General features: G+C 38.8%; 1 protein-coding gene across 3 annotated transcripts in view; it reads left to right on the forward strand.

The window, feature by feature from the left end:
• The window catches only part of LOC112960531 (SH3 domain-containing kinase-binding protein 1-like), a 155518-nt gene that overhangs the window by 43068 nt on the left and 92246 nt on the right, over positions 1-20204 (forward strand). For all 3 annotated transcript variants that reach the window (XM_026054877.1, XM_026054878.1, XM_026054879.1), the window contains exon 3: positions 5165-5288. In XM_026054877.1, coding sequence (XP_025910662.1) covers positions 5165-5288 — 124 coding nt within the window. The remainder of the gene's footprint in view (positions 1-5164; positions 5289-20204) is intronic.

Below are 20204 nucleotides of genomic sequence, written 5' to 3' on the forward strand. Positions count from 1 at the left end.
TGAGCTGGACTCTCCCTATAATAATTCACTTTGATGGCTATGGTGTTGAAAGGAGGATTTTTAATAGTGGCAAGGAGCAGTCTGTGCCATAAGTACAGAACTGTGTAATACTGCAAGCAAACAGCTGGGAATTAATGCTGAGGCTCCAAGTCTCTTGGTTACTTTTCTGTGAAATCTTGTGGCAAGGTGTTTTCCTACCCCCTTCTAAAAAGTAGTTCACAAGACTGCTATGACTACTGCTTATTCGGTTAGTTCATGTGGTAGACAGCTCTCCCATGGACCTAAAGGTGCAAATTTTAGGGTCATTCCAGTTCTGTGTGACTGCTTTCTCTGTCCCTCAGTTTCTGACATAGATGATGGTGTTTAAGGAAAAAAAAAATTTTTTTTTGACATGCTAAAATCAGGAATGGAGAAGCTGGAGCAAGCACATAGTTCAAGGTGCTTGTGCAGCTTTTCTTGCTTCCCTTCTGCACCTGAGTTATCAAACAGCATCAAACAGCTTTTAGGCGTGTTGTAGCAGAACCCCAGGGACTGGCAGGCATCTCATGGGCGACTCCCGCAAATGCAGTCCCAAAATAAGCCAGGAAGTGGCACTCTAGGTACCATATTCAGGAAACATCTGTTACCAACAGTTCTCTTCCATTGGCAGTGAATTTGGTTTGTTTTGTTTAGTTCACCTTTTGGTCCTTCAGGACTTATAAAATAAGGGAGGTTTTTGTTAGCTTTTATCTTGTGCTCTAGTTCTCTCTCAGCAAAGGAAATTTTGCTGTCCATGTTTCAGCCCTTCAGTCTGACCTTGGGCTTTGCTTCTTCCTGTTGCCTCCGTCTGACATCGCTGTTACTCCTGGGATTGTGTTTTATTTCTAAAATAAAGAGAAAATTCTGTTAGAAGAATCCTATTTTAGAAGAATATTTATAAAATGTAGAGTCACAGAGACTCTCTTCTGATCCAGGGAGCCTCTCTCTGCCTGAAACCTTCCTGATTTGGCACCTCACTCCTCGCTGGCCCTGGCTGAGCCAGAAGCAGTCTGTTGGCAGTGCTAAAACCTAACGGACAAAATCCAAGGTTGTAGAAAAGCTTGTGGAACAGGCAGATGCAGAAGTTTATCAGAAATACGTTTCAGGCAGCGATTCCAAAGAGCTGAATATTTTAATCATTTAACAACTTTAGACTATTGATTTTAGAGAAAGGTGTAAGCGAGTAGTTGTTCCAGTCTCAGATACCCTGCTAAGAAAATGCTGACAGTTGGCCGCAACATGTCCCGCTCTTTCAACATGTCCCATCTTGGAGTTACAGGAGTTACAGTTCCCCTGAAGGGAAGATGCTTCTAGGCATGCAACAAAAACAGACATATTGTGCTGTCAGGCTGAACTGAAACTTCTGAAACGTCTTTCTTTAAAGGGGGATGTGCTGTAAAGCAGAGCTGCTTGTTTGAGACTGCATTGGTCATGAAGAGAAATCCTAAAGAGCATGGAAAGTAACAGTTTCTCACTTTTGGAATAGCTTAGTATTGTAGTGCTACTGACCTGCAGTGGTTTTGCTTTCATTGACTGCAGTACAGTTGCAGACCAAACTGCATTCACAGTCTGAAATAGAGCTATTACATTTGCCTGAAGGGTTGAATTGCTGTCATCATATTATTTTCTTTTTCTATACTTTAAACATGGAAATAGGTTGATTTCAAGACATCTTTCTCGATTAGCTAAGAAGCTAAATGTCCTAGCACCTGTGCGCCCCTTTGAGTACTGCTTGTTGCCCGAGTGGCTCATTAGTCTAGCGCTCTGTGTTTTTTCCCTATCTGTCTGCTTGCATGGTATCTACTTTGAGCATTTCTTTATTATTTGTATTATTATTTATAACTAAAAGTAACTATTAGACTCTCTTATTGTCTTTCCAGTCTGGGTTGTTATTGTGTAGTAGGATCTCGTAATTTGATTAAACACTCACCTTCTAACAAAGTCAACAGTATGTTTTGAATGCTCTTCTTCTCTATCTGGTCTATAGTTTAGAAAAAGCCCTCATTTACATCAAGCAAAGCTCTACTGAATGAGTAATCCAATTAAAAACGTAGTACAAGTATACTTTCTTCCACTGAAAATGTAAAAAACCCCAAAAAAACAGTGATGTTAAAAGAACATTTGAATGTTGCTTAATTATGCAGATTAATTTCCCCTTTAAATCCCAAAGGCAAGGCTTCTTCATGGAACGTGTTTCTGTAGAAGTGGTGCACCATTTCTCTGGTTACATTGTAGTTCCTATCTCATTCAATCGCACGCAGTCACGGGACTGAGTATGGCTGGCCGGCTGCTGTCGGATGTGTCCCTGCCACACATTTGACACTGACTGAGTTGCAGTTGGCTGAATGTGTTACCTCCATAAAAATATGAAGTGGGCTGATGAAGTATCCCCGGTCAGCCTCATGTATTCTGCTGCTCTTAAAATGTGGTGTGACAGCAGTACTGGCAGTCTAAAGGTTTGGCGAGATGAGGACAGGTCATGCCTTTCCAAAAAGCAGCGAACAGATACAACACATTGAAAACACATCTTAAAAATACCTCTAGTTGTAGCCACTTGCATTTGGCAGACTGAAAAGACTTTTTTTCTGACTTAAAAACAAAAGCTTCATATTCAGACTGAACTTAGGTCTGGTGTGCGTGATACTAGCAATAACAGAGTGTTTCTTCCGGTGGAGGGACACTGAGTGCTGAAAGAAGTCCTCCTCTTTGTGGTTCGTTTGGTTTAGCACGTGAATGCTGCGCATGAATTAGGACCTATATGTATAAATCCCCAAACGCACTTTTTTATATTAGTACAGTGTCAAATTTTATTGAGTGCTCGTCCCTCCAGATAGACCACCCGCATGAATAATGCATTCTCATTTGTAAGGGTTTATTGGCTAAGACTTATTGTGACATTTCAAACGGTATGGCAATGAATTGCTTCAATTTGGAATAACTAAATCCTTGGGGCATTTTAGTGTCTTTTTTGTTTTATGGACTAATCTCTAGCTGAGGTGTTTTGAGGTTGGTAAAAGCACGTAGCTACAATGTTTAAAAATACTACGGTTTTTGATGCTTTTGATGAAGACTTTGTAATAAATCCTTGGGAAGTCCAGACCTGGACCTATGCTGTCTTGCTAACATCATTCTGCATTTTCTTTTGGGAATAATTTATTTTTGGCTTCAAATTTTTCTTTAATTGGTAAATTTATGGAATATGGCATGGTATTTTCAGATAATTCATCTTTGTATCAGCTATAAAACTTACAATAAGCTAATAAATGCTCCAGTATATTCATGTCCAATTTAGATTTAGTTATCTGTAAACCTTTGCGTATGTGTATTTCTATATACATATGTGGAGATTCACACAAAAACACGCCACATTAAGACTGCTAACGTTAACTTATAAGAAAATTTTGAAGTGTTATGCTAGAAGTATGCAGGAGAAAATTACTTGAGGGAAAGATGGAACTGAGTGGTATGGGTCACTGTATTTTCGCTAAGTAATTTCAGCATCTTGCAAAGTGGGGACCTTGACTGTGTAATTCCATTGTGATTAATCTTCTGGTCAATCGGCTAATGCAGTTATGGTATAATGGTTAGCTCTAATCAATAGTGCCATCTGGGAACAGTGCATTAGAAAAATTGAAATATTTTATAGTTCAATGAGCTTTCGCTGTTTGGTGTATTTTCTACATAACCATATCTAAATATATAGATGTTTAGAATTATAATTTGTAGAGTCCACTAGCTGTGGTGGATCATACAGTTTCAATTTTCCATATGGCTTATAGTTTCTGGAGAGAACAAAAACAAATATTACCTTTTAGAGCCTTTAAGATTATAATGTGAAAACTTTCACTTGAAGCCATTGAGTGATTTGTATGTATTCTACTCTCGGTAGTAGCAGCACGATTATAGCCATTATTCCCAAAGTTGTGCTTGACCTCCCTGATACCACTGATGCATTAAAAATAAATAAATAAGTAAGTTTTTTTCTCATGAACAGGTACTGAGATTAAATGAAAGTAGCTGTGCTTGTATGAACTGCTTCAAATTAAAGCAAAAAAAAACCACCAAAAAAACAAAAGACAAGGAATGTACTAAAAAGGGAAGTTGCAGAGAAAACACAAAACACTCCTGAAGTAATATCAATTTGCTTATTAGTAGAATTGTACGTCGTGGCATGTAGCTAAGGTGAAAAAAAATCTAGCCCTTCCTCTGTACTTCGAGGAAATATTTGCTTGTAATATATATAATGAGAACATGTTAAATAGCAGATTTGTTTTGTAAGAGCTTGAGATTTTAACAGACAGGTGATACAAAACAGACTTTTTTCTATAGTAACTAACTAGTACCATTTAAAATGTGGGGGTGGTTGTTTTTTAACAGTAAATGTGAACACTCAATTTGTAAAGTAACTTGCTTGGGGGAGGAACAGGAAAGATGGGTCAAACAGTGTTGAAGATTCATATTTCACAGACTGCTGTCATTTTTTGGTGAACGGACAGTGTCTGATAGACGATATATATTTATTCGTCGAGGATGTGCTTAGCTGATGCAGAGAATAGGTAATTTCTTGCTGTCCCATTATAACCTCAAGGCATCTGGTTTTTAAGGGCTGTCATTTCATAGTATGACACTGCCATTCCATCCTGAGTGGGTTATACAGGGGGCAATTAGTCATTTTGAGGTGATATTTTCTCCTGGGATTGGGCTGGGAAATGTCTCTCCTCCTTCTGACCATTTCATTATTTATTTCAGTAGCTCCTTGTAACTCTGCTGGAGAATATGCTTTAGTACTGGTCTTTCTATTCTCTGTAGATTTCTTACTTTTACATATTAATGAAGTGGCAAAATTCATAATTTCTAAAATAACGTATTTCTGATTAGGATGGGGAAAGCAGGAATATTCACATGACTTAATTTCAGATATCTAGTTTAAGTTCTCTGGATAGCCCTTTGCAGGCATTTCTCCTTCTCCACTGACTACTTAGGAAATTTAAGCTTTTATAATGTGTAAATCACACACAAAGAAGATGGTCATAACGGCTCAAAATCACAACTTTCATTTTTGTTGAAAAGCTTGTATTTAATGTAATGCCATAAAGCGATGCATATGTTAGAATGCCTGTTTTGTTCTGTTTCTGTGTCGGTGCAGGTGGAGGAGGGCTGGTGGGAAGGCATACTTAACGGAAAGACTGGCATGTTTCCTTCCAACTTCATAAAGGAACTGTCGGATTCTGATGATGTTGGACTAGCACTGGAAGAGCAAATAAAGCCAAGTAAGGAAAAACCGTTACTAACGTTCTGTACGTACGTCTCTGTGTGCACCCCCTAACGTACTGGTAGGGTATTCTGTTCTTATCTCTTGCTTGGAAGTGTTTTCAAATGCCTTGTTCTTAGTTCATGCTGTGAAAGGTCAGATGATGGTGCTAAGTGAATATTGGCAGTGCTGTCTGAGTTGTAATACTTTGTGTTAAAACCTGCCCAGCTGTGGCAGACCAAGAACACAGAAGACAATGATGATTATTGGCTTTGTATTTCAAAATGATTTTTTTTTTTTTTTTTTTTTTTGTCTTTAGAGGTGGAAGCTGAGCAAAATAACCAAAGGTCTACAAAGTGTCTCTGCTTATTTAAACAAGGGATTAAAGTGCCATGCCTTCTTTAATGACTCCAGTAGATTTAAGATTCATAATTATTGGTGTGGGACATGCGGCACTTTTTCCCTCCAGGTGCTGAGCATGTTACTATCAATCACCTCCGTCACCCACTGCCCCTGCAGCCAAAGGGAAAAAGGCCAGAACTGGGACATGGACTTTGTTCTCCCACTTACAGTGGGCCAGTACTGCTGCAGGTGAAAAGCATGTTTGATAACTAAGTTTGCAATAGTTAAGCATAGTAATGGGTTGTCTTATTTATAACTTCCCTTGAAGAATAACCTGAACTGAAAATATGCTTGTATAAGAAATAGACACTTATTGGTCATGCTGTTTTTCTGTTTTTCAAACAAATATTCTTGATGTTATCTTCTAAGTCAGTGGTCAAGAATCTTTCATTAAAAGAAGAAAAACCCCTTTATTTACATATTTCAGGATAATTCTCCATTTACCTGCCAAGTTCTTTCTTTACGGTTGGTATACTGTTTTCAGCAGTGAAAATGTTCATTGGTATGTAGTATTCTTCTGAGATCTCTGCAATGGGCAAAAGTGAAAGGGCTTCCAAGATTTTTGTTAGCTTATTTCAATGTAAACTTACCAAAGCCTAATTTATAGTTCATCGTATCAGTGAGATGTAGAAAGTCATTATAGTTCCTTTATTTCATTTTTCCATTTAAGGCAAATTTATCAGCTTTATTCCATCCCACAGAAATAAGGTTCTAAAAAGCCTGACTTTTGTGATGATTAAATTTTTTCTTACTGTTTTTATAATGGAGTAGCATTCATGTGTAGCGGCACTGGTCACATAGTCATGTGGTCAGTGCTGCTAATGATATTTATGGGTAACGTTGCTTTAAGCTGGAATGAAAATATTTTTAAAGGAGTTAACAATTTTAGTGTGATGGAAAGGGCAAAAGGGCATTAAGTGAAGTTGCACACTTCAGTGAGATGGCAAACTGCTCTCTGTAACCTGTATATGCTATCAAGTATTTCTTTCATTATAAATGCAGTGAGTCTTGGAAGAGCTAATTGTGTAGATGCAGTTTCAGCCATGCATTTTATAGTGCTTAGTACTCTATAAATGATAAAGGTAAGTGCTAATGTTCAGGATGGAGTCCTCGATTTCATCTGTCCAAACGAAAGGATATTCCTTCCCCAGGTAATTTGGTAAAATCTAGTTTATAATGCACATCCTAGAAATGCCTTTTAATAAAAACATGCCCTTGACAGTGTGAAAGCAGCCACAGAACATTAGATTGTTTCACCAACATCCCTAATGGCATATGCTTATCCATTAGTTCAAACAATCAGTTTTGCCTGCTGGTTCTGACTGTCGATGAAAACTGTAACTTGTAAGGCTTGTATTGAGAAGATACTGTCAATGTAAATCTTGGTTTTACCTCTTTAACTAAATTGAAGATAACTATAGCTGAGAGATGGGTTTTCACCTTTTATTGTGCATCATTTAACTCTGTGGAGGAGCTTTGTGGCTAGCTAAGATCATGTGTTATTCAGGAGCTAGTTTAGCAAAATACTTGTAAAACAGAATAATACTGTAAACATCCTAAGCAAGAGAAAGAGTCTCAGTGAGTACTGAGATTCTTGCAGGGTTTTAGTGGTTTTGTTTTTTCTTTTTAAACCAACATCATCAGATTAAGAGCCGCATTCCCCTAGCAGAATTATGAATCAACTAAGTTCTTTCTAGATGGTTTTCTGGAGTTGTTGCAGATACTGCTCTCTAACGCATGGTGATTTATGAGGTATTTATGAGCTATATTCAGGTACCCTGATTATCTGTATCTGAAAATCTCCATAATAAGATTGCAGAAATTTCGGTAAGCTTGTATATCCTGCATTAAAAAAAGTGACTGGCCATGATAAATTTCATGTAACCATGTTTATTCTTAAAATACAGCAAAATAGAAAACAAACCAGCAAATCCTGGAAGATGTGCGCGTTATTCCAATCTATCTATTGAAATGCTCTAGGTAACATCTCATAAGGGTGTACATTGATGCCTCTAAATCAACTCCTTCCTCTGTGGATGACAAGATGTGACAGTACCTTGAATCTGTAATAGCTCCTTTATATTTCTCTGGAAACAGTGTTTGAATATGTGTACAGTCTGTATCACCGGACTTGTAAGACAAATCTTGAATGTGAATTCTAGATTATTAAGTTATTTCCTGAGTGAACAATCAGCTCTGAGTGGCTGGACCTGTGCACTGAGGCAGAACGTTGTGTGGGCATCGAGGCTCTGCACAGCTGCTGGAGGGACCTGTAGCAGATTGGGGTACGGCACTGAAATCTTGAGCAGCAACCTTCCACTTTTTAACCCAGCCTACAAAGTGGATAGGGCAATACTTGGCAGGTTTACTGCAAGATTTAGGAAAGCAGCATGGGAGCTTTGGAGAAAGTGCACTGTACAAACACAAGAGTATTACCTACATTTGGTTTTAGTTACATTTTACTGAGCCTCTCTAGAGAGAGTCTTTTTTGGACGAACAAATATAATTTTTGAAATATGGAAGATAAAAATGGTCTAACTTTGCTTTTTAGGAATAAGGTTAATAAAAATGTGTATTTCTCTGTCCTCCTATTATGACCTACACAGGAGCTTCCATCATCTGTGTGGAATATAAAATACAGTTGATGGGAATTTAGGTATGTAGGTCCAATGCAGAGAAATGTTCTGTCTGTTCTTATTATTTTGTTATGTCCATATTTTTATCTAGGACAACAGTAATTTTATGGCAGATCAGAGCAAATGGCTTGAAGGAATTATCCTCATTTCTTTTCTTACTCTGTGATAAAGTAACCTTGGAAAGTTTCTTCTCAACAAAGCCACTTTTTTGAAAATGCCTTGTCTTTTTGGAAGTGCCCAAATATTGCTGATTACTGATAGTGGGACTTATTTGCCCCTTAATTGAAAGGGTTTGGAACCGATGCTTCCCCTCAGATGGTGAGTGCTCAGCAGATTGGAAAGTGAGATTGTTACAGTATCAAAACATTTTTTAAAAAATTGCTTGTTCCAGCTGTAGGGCAACTGCCAAATTTTCTGTCTTCAAAGACACAGGGACAGGTTCAGGTACCCTTACAGTGACTGACAGTTCCTTGTTCTTTAAAGCATTCCCTTGAATTAAAGCATTGTTTTCCTTTGAAGGAATGTTGCACAGCATGAACAAGAAGTATACATTATGATTTTATTACTATGTTAAATGGAGACGTGAATTATAAGCTTAATTATTTTCTAGATTTTTCAGATACGGTGCATTAATCTTAAAAGTATTTTGAATACCACATCTTGTCATTACAGCCTTTCAAGAAGCAAAGAACTTGACATGTAATCAAGTGAAATGTATCTGAAAGAATCAGAACTTAGTATTAGGAAGAAGATTTCAAAGGCATTTTGATATGTTTGTGGCAATGTCACATTTAAAGGTGACCTCTTATATCTTGCTGTCTCTTGTGTATGTCCGTTCAGAAATTGCTAGGCCTCATTTAATATATATTTAGAACCTTTTAGTGATGGCCAATAAGAAGTCATGGTTCCTAGAGTTAGCACTGATGATAGACTGATGATTTAGTCAGGCAACCTACTGTATTTTCTTTCTTTAAACTTTAGATATGCATTCCCACCTTTCTGGCTCTCTTCACTGGCATGAAGCTTAACATACCTTTCTTAATTTCTTAACTGCTGCTTGAATGTTTTAATAGTGTTCTTTTAAAGGTGACTTGTAAAAGCAAGGTGGAAAAATGGATTTGTGACCATTTTTTTGCTTCCTCATTATGTAAAAGCAAGGCAAGGGTAATTTGGGGGGGGGGTTAATTAAAAAGCAAGAATAAAACAAACAAACTGCTTTTTATAATATATAAATGAGCATCACTTTTTGTTTTCTGAAAGTCCAACAGAATGATATTCAGGAAAACCTAATCTACATTTTTGGTACCAAAATGGATGTGGTGCTGTGTTGAGACAATTCATATGTGCTAGCTATTTTCCTGTAAAATTCTACTGGAGACAGTCATTTTTACCATAGTGTGTCTAGGTGAGGTTGGCAACAAGCTGACATTTGTATATTCTTGGTCTTGCCTATGCTGCTCAGGTTAAACAAACAAACAAAAAAATCAACTGGTCATGTCCCTTGCCTTCACTTGAATTTTACATTTTTTTTAAAAGCAAGAAATCCGTATTTTTGATGGTGAAAATGTTATCTAAAATATCTAAGATAGGAAGTGGGTTTTATTTGGATTTTTTTTAAGTTTTAGTATTTTGAGTTTTTTTGTTAATGTGTGCTGAGTCAAAACACCTGATTTAAGCTATTGGCTGAAAAAATGGTTTATTCAAAATTTGATATCCTGTCCCTTCAGCTAAACATTGTTAAAGACCAGGTCCCATTTCCAAAATATTTCTTGTAAGTCCTCTTGGAAAGATGAAGTATTTCAGATACTCACAGGATTCTGGTATTTTGAAGAAATTTGAGCATTTCAGTGCTATTTTTGGATGTCAGCTGTGTTGGTTTGGGTGCACTACATCAATCTTGGGAGTGTGAGCCAGTGTGAGTACATCACTGCAGTACTAATTTTTTCAGGTTTTTCCTGAGCTTTATGAGGAGACTGAATGTAAGAGGCATTTAATTAAATTAAAGAGACAAAACCTAAGAAGCAATGCATTCTGTTGGACATAATAAAGAACAGCTTTAGCAAAATCATGAGATTCTTTTATCTGACATACATGCAGTAAGAATATTTTAACTTCATGTACAATCAGATACTTTGGTTAATATTCTCGTTGTTTACTAATAAGGCTTAAAAAAAATTAGTCACTGAAAGTACAGATTAAAACCTCTTCTTCTCCCTTCTTTTTACCGTCGTTCGATTTCTTCTCCACCCTGCCCCTTCTTTTTTTCTCCTCTTTCCTTCTCTTGCCTGCTGTCAGGAAAATCTGCCTTTCAAGGGACATTTCTGTACAGAGTGGCACCAGCAAAGATTGACAGCTACAGACGCTATAACAGTGAGTGTGTTTCAAAATCAACAAGCCATGTTAAAGATAGTTTTAGTCCTCAGTGCTTGTTTGACTTATCTACACTTGTAAAAGTGTGCCACTGCTACTCACTTATGGCTACCCTACATGCATATATCTGTCTGTAAGCTAAAGTCAGTTTGCTGCTGATGAACTGTCTATCCTTGATGCAATGAGAATGCACTCATTCCTTCTGTGCATGTATATGTTATATGTCCATATAATGTATGTTTGTGAGCCACAATAAACTGTGAATTACATCAGACGCTTAGGGCTCAGGTATGGAAATCAAGACCATTTGGTCCCATCATTTCTGCCACCTGAAACATGAAGACTGTTGATAACCACAGTGCTTTGAATTAGAGTTGTTCTGCTTAAAAATAAAATTTCTATTTTGTGATTGCTAAATCTGTAAAATATGCTTTGCTTTTCTTAAAGAACAAAGTGTGTGTTTGGTTTTTTATTTGCTGCATGTTCTTCTTTTGGCGTTTTGTCTTTGACAGCAATTACTCACAGAATTTTGGTTCATATGCTTTTCTGCAAGGGAAGTAGGTAAAAGATACAAAGCTACTTTCATTTCACATTAAGGTTTTTGCCTTCTGCATTCTGGAAACGTGGAACATATGCTGCTTTTCATATGYTTCTTCTACCATGTTAATGCAGAAGAAGAGAGGATGGTGATATCAGATGCAAGACAGAGGAAGCAAGATAGACAGAAATCTGTCTTTCCACCTGCTTCTTCGTCCAGAAATCTAGCAGAAAGAGATCCTACTGAGTTGCATTCTAACTTCAGATGGCTAAGTTCAGCCCTGCCCTGCAGTGAGCAGGATGCTATGCTAATCTTGGCATCTACTTTCCTCCCAGCCAGCTTTCTTCTTGGGATGTCCAAGCTGTGCTGCCCTTCTGCCTCCCTTCTACGTGGGGGGGGGGTTTGCTCTCCAGCCTCTGAGGACTTTTGGGTCCTGAATGTTCACAGCACAGGATGAGGTGTTGAAGTGGTAGTCTTATATTATGCTAACTTGCACTTACCCAGGTTTGGGTGAAGGAGTTGCTTTGTTTTGTGGGGTTTACTGGTTTGTTTGTATTTTTACAAAAGCTGAAGTTTCTTCTTTGTGGATCCATGCAGCTCTGAGTGTTTCTCTCCCCTACTTCTCAGCCACCGCTCCATGGTCTCCCTGCCCACAGGGATGCCTCTCCTTTCTGCAGCTGTTCTCTCTCCAGCTTCCAGCCAAGCTCTTGGTCTGGCTGGGTTAGACCATGTGGCTAGTCGTCTTCACATTTTCCCCCCTGCTTCTCACCTTATAGCCTTCAGGACTGCTTATGCACCACTTCAAGTGAATGCACTTAAAGTGCATGCTTCTTGCAGAGTTTTTAGACCATCATCTCCTTGGATCACCTCTGTTTTTAAGGATGCATCTACCTATCTGATGTGGATAATAAGGATTTACAAAATAAATCTCTCGGGTGTTTGACTTCTGCCTTCAAGATCTAGCTTCAAATCAGATGCAAGGTCTGCCTTTGAAGCCTTTGATTTAACAGCCTTAATCTTTCTGAGCAGTGTTGCCCTAACGTTACCTTTCAAAGCTTTTGGGAGACCTGCTCTCCATACTCTGCCCATTCTCCATTGAGAGTCAAGCAGCCTTTCCTCTTCTCTCCAGTTATAGAGGGTGAGCCTAAGAGAAGTCAGGAAGAATTCAGTCACCTTTCCAGTGGTGCTGGAGTTCTGCATTTAGTTTTCCTTGATGATCAATACTGGCCTGTGGTTATGCCATGTCGCACCAAGTAACTGTCATCAAGACTGATTTCACTGAGTGCATGGTTGCAGGGCTATCTACTGGTGCAACAGTATTCCTAATAGACCAGCTGCAAGAAGACAACTTAACCCACATTGGATTCTGTCTCACATCGCTCTGGGTAAACGCCCATCTAACCTTTGTTTTCAAAGTTGGCCAAAGATGTCTTGTCTTGTTTAATACTACCTCCCATGGCATTTGGTTGAGACCTGCGTGTTTTTTGATGCTACAAATGCATCTTCGCTTCTCTGTAAAACTGCATATAGGAAGGCCAGATGTCCAGCTACATTTCTGGCCTGTTTGTTGCTTATTGGGTTTGAACTGGGAACTGAAATGCTGAGAAAGGAATGGGTGATACACAAAACAAGATCATCTTGGGGGGCAGGTTAAACAAATGAGAACCAGCATTCTTACTGCTTTCCGAGATGCTATCTCCTAAACTAACACACAGAAAGGAGATTTCATTCTTCCTGTTGCATCTATTGGTAGCTCACTTCTTGCAGGCTAATTTTCTTTCCAAGCAGGCCTACTGAACGTCTGGCCAACTTGTTCCATTTCATATCCTATTTATGGTCCTTATTTTTAGGCAAATATCCATGTGCTTATGTCTCCAGTGAAAATCATTTGGAGACAATCTGCAGAATTGTTTTCACTTAGGGATGTCTGTTTAAAGCAACCCAGAGCTATCCTAATTTCAAGTTTCTGATTTCTTCATAAGTTAAGCTCAAAGGTCAGTTCATAGCTTTAGATTAATTATGCCCCAAAGGTGCGCTTTTTTCACCTGTATCACATTACATGAAGTGTTGCTCAACTTTTGAAGCAAGCTCAGAAGTTTTACTTTTCAAACATATGTGGAGTGTTAAAATGATAATTTTATTTTGAAAGCAATTTCACAATGGCTGTGTTTGAAAGGAATTTTCTCATGTAACCAAGGCCCAGAATTGCTAAATGTTGTTGAATTAGGATGCAGCTGCTTCTAGAGATACCTTTCACTGGAATATGCAAGATTTCTCCTGCATAAACACCCAACATTGTCTTCATATGCTGACATGGCTTTTTTGGTCATTAGATATGCTGGACTCCACTCAGCAGTAATTCTAACTCCTTTGGCCTTCTGCTCATTAACCTGCTGTCAGTAAATTCCTGCTGCTGCATATGCTGGGTGAAGAGGGACACACAACAACAAAAAATTACTCACATGTAATTTTGTTGATCACTGCCCTCTTTTCTGCCATCCTACAACCTTCCTGTTCCTCCACAGAAAATGCTTCTTGGATTTTTTTTTTTTTTTTTTTTACTGTTTTAGTTTCTCTTTCTTCCTTTGCTTTTTTCTCTTTGAAAATGCTACAGCTGAAGAATGGGGCATATACAATGCCTGCAAATGACAAATATTTGCCTCTCTTTCTTTATATCTGGATCCACAATGCTGTCAGTAATAGATATTAGATATAATGGAAGAAGATGAGACAGGATCGTTGAAACAGAAGTATTCGTGAGTAATTTTAATTTTGTGTTTTCTATTGCTCCAGCACGTGGTTTTTTTTCTTAATCCTTGAGCAACAATGGCTGGTCAGAGTTCAAAGAAATCAATATGATTAATATATTTATGACATTATTAACTCCAGTTAACGGTGTCTGAATGTGAGCAAAGTTAACAAGAAACCCAAATGTCAATCTTAACAATTCTGAAGAGAGGACAGTTAAGATTTTCTATTTCTCTTCAACTTCTAACTTGCTTACTGAGAAGAACATATAATAAATACACAGCTGCTACAATGAGAAATGATATCTGAGAAAGAACGATGCTAAAAAATGGGTGAGGGAAAATTTTCTCATTAAGAATAAGCATACTGTTGTCTAGAAGACAAACGTACAGATGGCAAGGGATGGGGTGGGGAAGAATTGTGTTGATTGGGGAGAAACACATGAAATCGTTTCAAAGATTTGGGCTCCCACTAGCAAGTGGGTTTCCATTAATCACACAAAAGACCATTTTTCTGTGACTGGCAGGGAAAGAATCCTTTTGCTTGTGGTTGCTTATAGGGTCTTTCCCATGCAATATGCAACGTATTCCTGTACTTGGTCGGAAGAAGGGAGATGAAAAAATAACTCAGAAATCAAGACGACGATGAGGCATAGCATGGTTGCAGAACTTCTGAATGAATGATTGTTTTTGTTCGCTCTTACAGTGCTTGGAGAAATGGCTGGGGCTGAGGTGAAGCCACCAGCTTCCATATTGATGGCTCCATGCTCATGCTGCAGAGGATGCTTGCACTGCACTGCCCTTAATGCATGCTGCTTTGTGGGGCAGGCCACTGCTGCCCTCTTCCCTGCATGATTTCTTGTGAAAGCATAAAAATCTTGGGGCTGTTTGTTATATGGCAAAAACCACTGTGCTAAGGAAAACTAATGTGCTAAAAGGAAATGACAAAGTGTTTAGATTACAAGGTTACATTTCTTCAAGGAATATAACCGAGAATAATAAATACTGACTAATATTGAGATAGTCTACATTAGCAATTTGTGTATATAATTCTTGGTTAAGAATTTGTTTTTTGAATGTATGAATTTATTAACCTTGAATTTCTGAAAGTTCAACACAGCTTTGTTCTAAACTAATATTTAAAATCAAACTGCCTTTTCTTTTCTTTTTAATGACACTACAGAATATTGTTGGGGATGGCATCAACAAAGCACAGGATTTTTACAGAGAGCAAGCTCGAGATCACCCCTGCTAGGCTGTGTTGTTTCTCTGCCGCTTTGCAAGGAAAAGGAAGGCAGGCACTTCCTCTCCCAACTTCTCCGGCAGTTACCATGCGCAGCTTCACCTTCTCTGTCATTCATATTGGTCACTCAGGTGCTCCACACCATCCTTCTTGAAATAGAAGGAAAGACCACATTTCCCCTTCCCTTCCATAAAAAGCAAAAATCCCAATAAGCTCCATTTACACAGTGCTTTATTCTGTTAAACACAGTTGACAGCATTTCTCTCTGGCTGCCAGGCCAAATCAGGCAATACTTTGCACTGTCCCAGGTGTGTGCCGCTGAATAGCTGACCTTTCCATCGCTTAGCAGAGCCAGCCTCATTGATGCTGAGAGTGTGTCCGGGCCAGTGCTGGCTCACACAGCATCAGCAGGGTCTCTCTTTTGCCCAGTGCCATAAAGCCTCTTTAGAGAGAAACAATCCTGAATAAACAACAAAAATTAAGATGGTAAATAATACCTTAAAATAGAAAGCTCTGTAAAACTTACAATGTGTTCCTTTTTTTTTACTGCCATGTTTTAACCTATTTAGCCTATTTAACCTCTTTTCCTGCTTTGAATGAAGTTAATTTTATCACAGCTGTTTATTTTTGCTTTAATTTACACAGCCCTTTATCATCCCTAAATATCTTTCTGTTTTAGAATCCTGGTCTGATGCCAGCACAGCTCTGGGGATGTTGTATATTGATGAATTAAATATGATGTTGTGGTCTCTTTTTAATCCCTGTTTGAGCTAATCTGTTTTGGTGCATTTCAGAATGTTGCTCTCAAAAGACCAGTAATAGCCATAGCAGGAGTGTGGTGTGTTTGAAATGTCTTAAGAAAACTAATATAGCCTATATATCCACAGAGGAAGAAAAGTGCAAAATTCCCCCAGACTTGGTTGTGAGAATTTAATCTTCATGAATCCTAAATTATCTTGTGTTTATAACGAGCATGAAGCAACAGCGAATCTTGGAGCTTTGAATGTTTTTAGGGAGCTTTATTTCAGTAGTTCCATATCTTGTCACAGGCAAAAGTTAGGAACAATTGACTCCTGGAAATTTTAACTTCTTGCTACTGATGCTGTCATTGCTCTGGCTTTAAGCAGCTTACTGTAAGAGCCACCTAACACTCAGATTTGATTCTGCCTTATGGTGCTACAGATGATTTGGCAACAATAAATTTAGGCAAAATATTAAAATTACTTTGCTTGTGAAGTGAGACCCCAAAAATACTTCTCTCTGAGAAATTATAAAGGTCTGGAAAGGTTTCACACTCTTAGGACTTGCATGATAGTAGACATGTTAGTAAACACTGAGTTGATGTTATATTCTTGGCTAGTTAGCTATCCAAATGCATTTTACTTTTCAGAGCTTCTAGAAAACTTGAATAAACAGAGAGGCCTGCCTAATATGGCTGTTATGCTGTCCTAGATATGTTTGAGGTATTTAGCAACTAACCTTAGAAGAAAAGAGAAAGATGTTTCTGAAGACAGTAGATTGCTGAGCTGCTAACCTTACCTTCTTCGTGCTTCGGTTCATTGCCTCACTACAGCTATTTCAGTCTGCGTGGGTGTATTGGTCATCAGGAGCAGATCACTGTGCCAGCTGAAACAATCTCCAGTTCTTCATGCCTGTTCAGCAGCCAGACCTCCCTGCTAACTCTAGCTCTTCTTGCAGAAAATTCCTTATTTAAAATTCATAGTCTGTCAGTCCAGGTTGCTCAGGTTCTTGCTTAGTTCCCTGCCATATCCATGGGCTGCATTTCTCTTTCAGGGAGACTGCCCACCCAGCTCTGTTCTCCTACTAAGCTGTTTGCAGTAGTGGTGAAAAAGGCCTTGAAAAGCTGAAGAATAAAAGGAGGGTGTTTGAGTCAGTGGGGAGATGGACATTTTCCATTTTGGGAGGAGGGATTACCTCAGCCATCCCTTCCCTATGTAGGCACAGCTAGGGAGGCACGTGTAGCCAGGCCAACTGCAGCTGCACTTGGCAGGATTGCTCCTCTCATAGAGGAGAAGAGGCAGGTAGGATTATAAAAGAACTGGTTTAAGTAGCTTCTTTTGCCCATCTCTTGAGGGGAGAGAAGTCAGATGGGATAGGATCGTAGAGTGAAGAGTCATTCTTGGGTTCCAGATATTTTTTAAGGGACTTGGATGGGGCCTGAATTGTGGAGGAAAAGCAAATAACTTCACCCTTTTAGAAGACAGTGCTCTTGGATCACTCTCTGAGCTCAGGTTTGCTCATCTCTCTGAATTGGAAGAAGGGGGGCAACCTATTAGAGAGAACATAGATAATAAAATCAGAGAGGCTTACATGTCTCACACGGAACTTGGGATACGATAAGGAAAGCTATATTACTTGGTTTTAGTCAAAATGTAGAATAGCACCCCATTTAGTCTCCACCATTGCCACTTTGTAGGATAAACTTCTCATCAGGACTGTATACTGAGACAAAGTTGTGCAGCAGCATTGAGAATGAAATGGCTCTTGGATTGTCATCAAGCACAGATGTGTGATGCAAGGGCAATCTGCTGTAAGCCTGAGGTAAGGCTTCTGATACAAGGTGTGATGTTTCATCATAGAAGAATGCTAATAAAAGATGAAGACTCCATAATGAAAAACAAGTGATGACCCAGAAACAAAAGCCTAGTTCTTACTGGAGTCCTTTGAGGTTTCTGAACTCTCTTTCATGCAGGCTTCAAAGATCTGGAAGTCCATGCAAGACCTGTTGCATAATTCCCATAATTACTTCCATATTTTATTTGCAGCCATTGGGAAAGATCCAGCTCTAGATTTATGTCGTCTTCTCCCACGATTAGTGATGGAGAAAACCTATTTTAATAATTATTTTAAGGATAGCTTTCCTATTCATTTCAGAGGGTGGCTAAGAGAGATGATGCCTCCTATCAGATGAAATTCAGTTACTTGTTGAGGGACATCTCAGCACTGCTTCTACCCTCCATTACAGAGTAATTCTAGGAGATTCTGGCAAGGATGAAAGGGGGAACCTTTGCCAGAGTATAATTTTCTTATCCTGGCTTGAAGAGGATCTTTTGTTTAGCAAAGAGAGGACAGTCACTGTGATTTGTATAGAGTTGTGGAGGCTTTATACTCAAATACTATTGATTGTAAGTTCTCTTTGAAGACAGAAGTAGTAAATAAAGTTTCTCTAGCCTCTCTCCTAGCCAGGGCCTAGTAATTGACATTTGGCGAAGCTAGAACAGTCCGGCTGGTAGAACTCACATCTTTTCTGTTGCTCCCCAAGACATAGCAAGGTATAGGAATGAGAGAAAGGCAGTAACGTTGCCTTACTGGCTGAAGAGATTTCTACCTCCCAGGTTTAATTGACCTAGCCCCATATCTGCGAATGCCTCTGTGTCATGGAATGGCTCCGCTACGGATATGTTCCTTCCCGCCACAGTGCAGAGCAGGGTGACAGTGAATGCTTGAAGTCACTGATTATTGCCTCCATGAGCTCTGGAAGGGAAGAAGTGCACACAATTTGCTTTCCTGCTGGCATGAAGACCACCATTCTAACTACTGCAATAAACCAGTGAAACCAGCTTTAAGTTTTTTCCCCCAGGCTCTTTTGGGGAAGGTAAAAAGGCCCAAGCAAAAAGATAAAGGTCCCAGCCTATTTAGGAAAAAAAAGAGTCATAGTACTTTTTTTTAGAATTCTTTTCAATTATTTTTTATTCCAATCTTGCACAGTTTATGGAACAATTAAATTGTGCAGTGCCACCTAAATTGAACACTCACAGGGTGAGAAATGTTATTCCTATTCAAGAGGCAGATATAGCAGCCACTCAGGAGGCCGGAGAGCCGAAGCATTTTGCAGAACTTTTTGTCTGCTTCTAATTGGGAGCTTTCTCTTATTCTGCATCCCTACTCCTTTCCTGTTTTGGGTACAGAGAATCTCAGGACAGAGCAGTGTATGATGATTTTTCTGGTTAACATTCTTGTTAAAAGTCCTGGCCTGACACACAGTTCCTGAATTCCTTTTCTTGCATCTCTTTGATGTTAAAAGTGATTTTAACAGGTGAGCCCCTGGCTTTCTTGATTGTGAAGCTGTGTCTATAGGCCTCAGGACATGGACCATTTCTGTGGTTAACTAGAAAAGCTTAAAGGAGCCCTTGATGAAGATTCTACATTTTACTGGATGATCATGTTTCTTCATAGTGAATTGCCAGTAAGACAGGAGGTCTCTCCTTAAACAAGTTAGCGTTCACCTAAATCACAGAAAGTTGTTGGATGGAGAATATCTAATCGGAATTTATCAGACCGTAGACAAATCTTTATCAATAGGACTTCTTGCATATTCTGCCCTCTTGAGCACTGTCATGACATATATATTTCTTTACCAGATAATTCACCTTCATAGGTTCCTACCCTTATGTTGCAGTTTCTCAGATGGGCTGTTGCAACCATTTGCAGGGCTGTGTTGTATGCCTGATCACTGAAATGATCCCACTTTAAAAAACAGACCAAAAAACCCAACAAAATCAAAAACTGTGTCCCAAATCCCAGAAAATCATTGTTTTCTGCCTTTGCTTTTAATGAGCCATCATGGACTGAACATCAAGAAAACGTATGTGGAACTCTACCTTGAATCTCTTCTTCCTTTTTCTGCTCTCCTTAAGAAGTTTCTCATCCTGTGGATTTTTGGTTTGTTAAAACCAAAACCATCATTTGAGTTGGGGAGGGGAAAGGAAAGGATATATTGTTAATACTAAAAATTTTATTTATAGGTGTTTTCATCAACTTCAGTGAAATATTATTTCTTTAGATATTGCCCTGTTCAGTTTTGTGAGTCTGTTCTATTTTAGGCTGGAAACGGTATTCAGATGCTCTCAGCTTAGGGTACTGTTTTATCCTATTCCTGCTGCTTATAAGTGGCAGAGAATTGTAGAAACTGAGGCATTATAAAGTTGTTATAAAGCTTCCCACATGCTCCACAACTTGCAGACCTTTTATGGGGATC

The sequence above is a fragment of the Apteryx rowi genome, unplaced genomic scaffold (assembly GCF_003343035.1).
Source record: "Apteryx rowi isolate R43461 unplaced genomic scaffold, aptRow1 scaffold_972, whole genome shotgun sequence".
In the NCBI taxonomy this organism is placed as follows: domain Eukaryota; kingdom Metazoa; phylum Chordata; class Aves; order Apterygiformes; family Apterygidae; genus Apteryx; species Apteryx rowi.